The following is a 902-nucleotide window of genomic DNA, read 5'->3' on the forward strand; positions in this document are numbered from 1 at the left end:
CAGCAGCAGCAGCAGCAGCAGCAGCAGCAGCAGCAGCAGCAGCAGCAGCAGCAGCAGCAGCAGCAGCGGAAGAAGAAGAAGAGTCAGAAGCAGAAGAAGAAACAATCTCCTGGGGGATTTCTTCTGGAGATGCAGAGATCTTCCAAAGTTCGGTGTTTTCCCGATGATGAAGAAGAACCCTAGGAGCTGGATTGTGAAGAACCAGGACAGTTCTGGTCGAAACAGAGGAAGAAAGTGGGGAGAAATGGTGGGTTTGAGCTGAATTTCGGAATCTGGGTCTGGAAACGGGTAGAGATAGAGATGCTGTTGTTGCAGACATCGTCTTCGCCTGCTCTATCACTCCCCTTTATCTATCTCCCCTTCTCTGTGATTTTGGACACAACTCAGTTCAGTTCCCTGTCGGATTTTCATCCAACGGTTCTTGTCTTCTGAGGTTTGGATTCTTAGGCCGATCTGCGTAGTTTTCTTCTGACGAGACTCAGACATGTTCTAGGCTCAAAGACCCAATACCGTATGGGCCAAGACCAAGTTATCCAGTTGAAATCTAATGTTTAAATGGCCCATTATAATTATGCCTCTCCAGGTTTGATATTTCCCAACTGATCTAAAAGTCTATTTTTTTGTTCGTTGTATAAAATTGTGTAGTCACCGTATATATATATATATATATATAGGTGTATATGTATGCAGTATGTGATAAAAGAAAGCAGACCACGTTAAATAATTTCTTTTATAATATCCAGAAGGAAACATTTATCTCAATACACTTCTTTAGGTTAATACACGGACAACGAGCGACGGAAAAGAGGGGATGAGGTGTGACCGTCAAACGAGAGGCCCACACACGGCTCGACCGTTATCATAGCTTCCTGCATACATGTAATGCTATTCAACAGCAGGAA

General features: G+C 43.8%; 1 protein-coding gene across 2 annotated transcripts in view; it reads right to left on the reverse strand.

Annotated features, from left to right (window-relative positions):
• Window positions 1-423, reverse strand: part of LOC104800684 — a 1,287-nt gene extending 864 nt beyond the window's left edge. Inside the window, exon 1 of one of the 2 annotated variants that reach the window (XM_010523574.2) lies at window positions 44-423. In XM_010523574.2, coding sequence (XP_010521876.1) covers window positions 44-319 — 276 coding nt within the window. In that variant the 5' untranslated portion in view covers window positions 320-423. Of the gene's footprint in view, window positions 1-30 lie in introns of both variants that reach the window. The other variant, XM_010523575.2, reaches the window with a different exon arrangement.
• Between the last annotated feature and the right edge of the window lie 479 nt (window positions 424-902).

The sequence above is a fragment of the Tarenaya hassleriana genome, unplaced genomic scaffold (assembly GCF_000463585.1).
Source record: "Tarenaya hassleriana unplaced genomic scaffold, ASM46358v1 Cleome7, whole genome shotgun sequence".
NCBI lineage: Eukaryota > Viridiplantae > Streptophyta > Magnoliopsida > Brassicales > Cleomaceae > Tarenaya > Tarenaya hassleriana.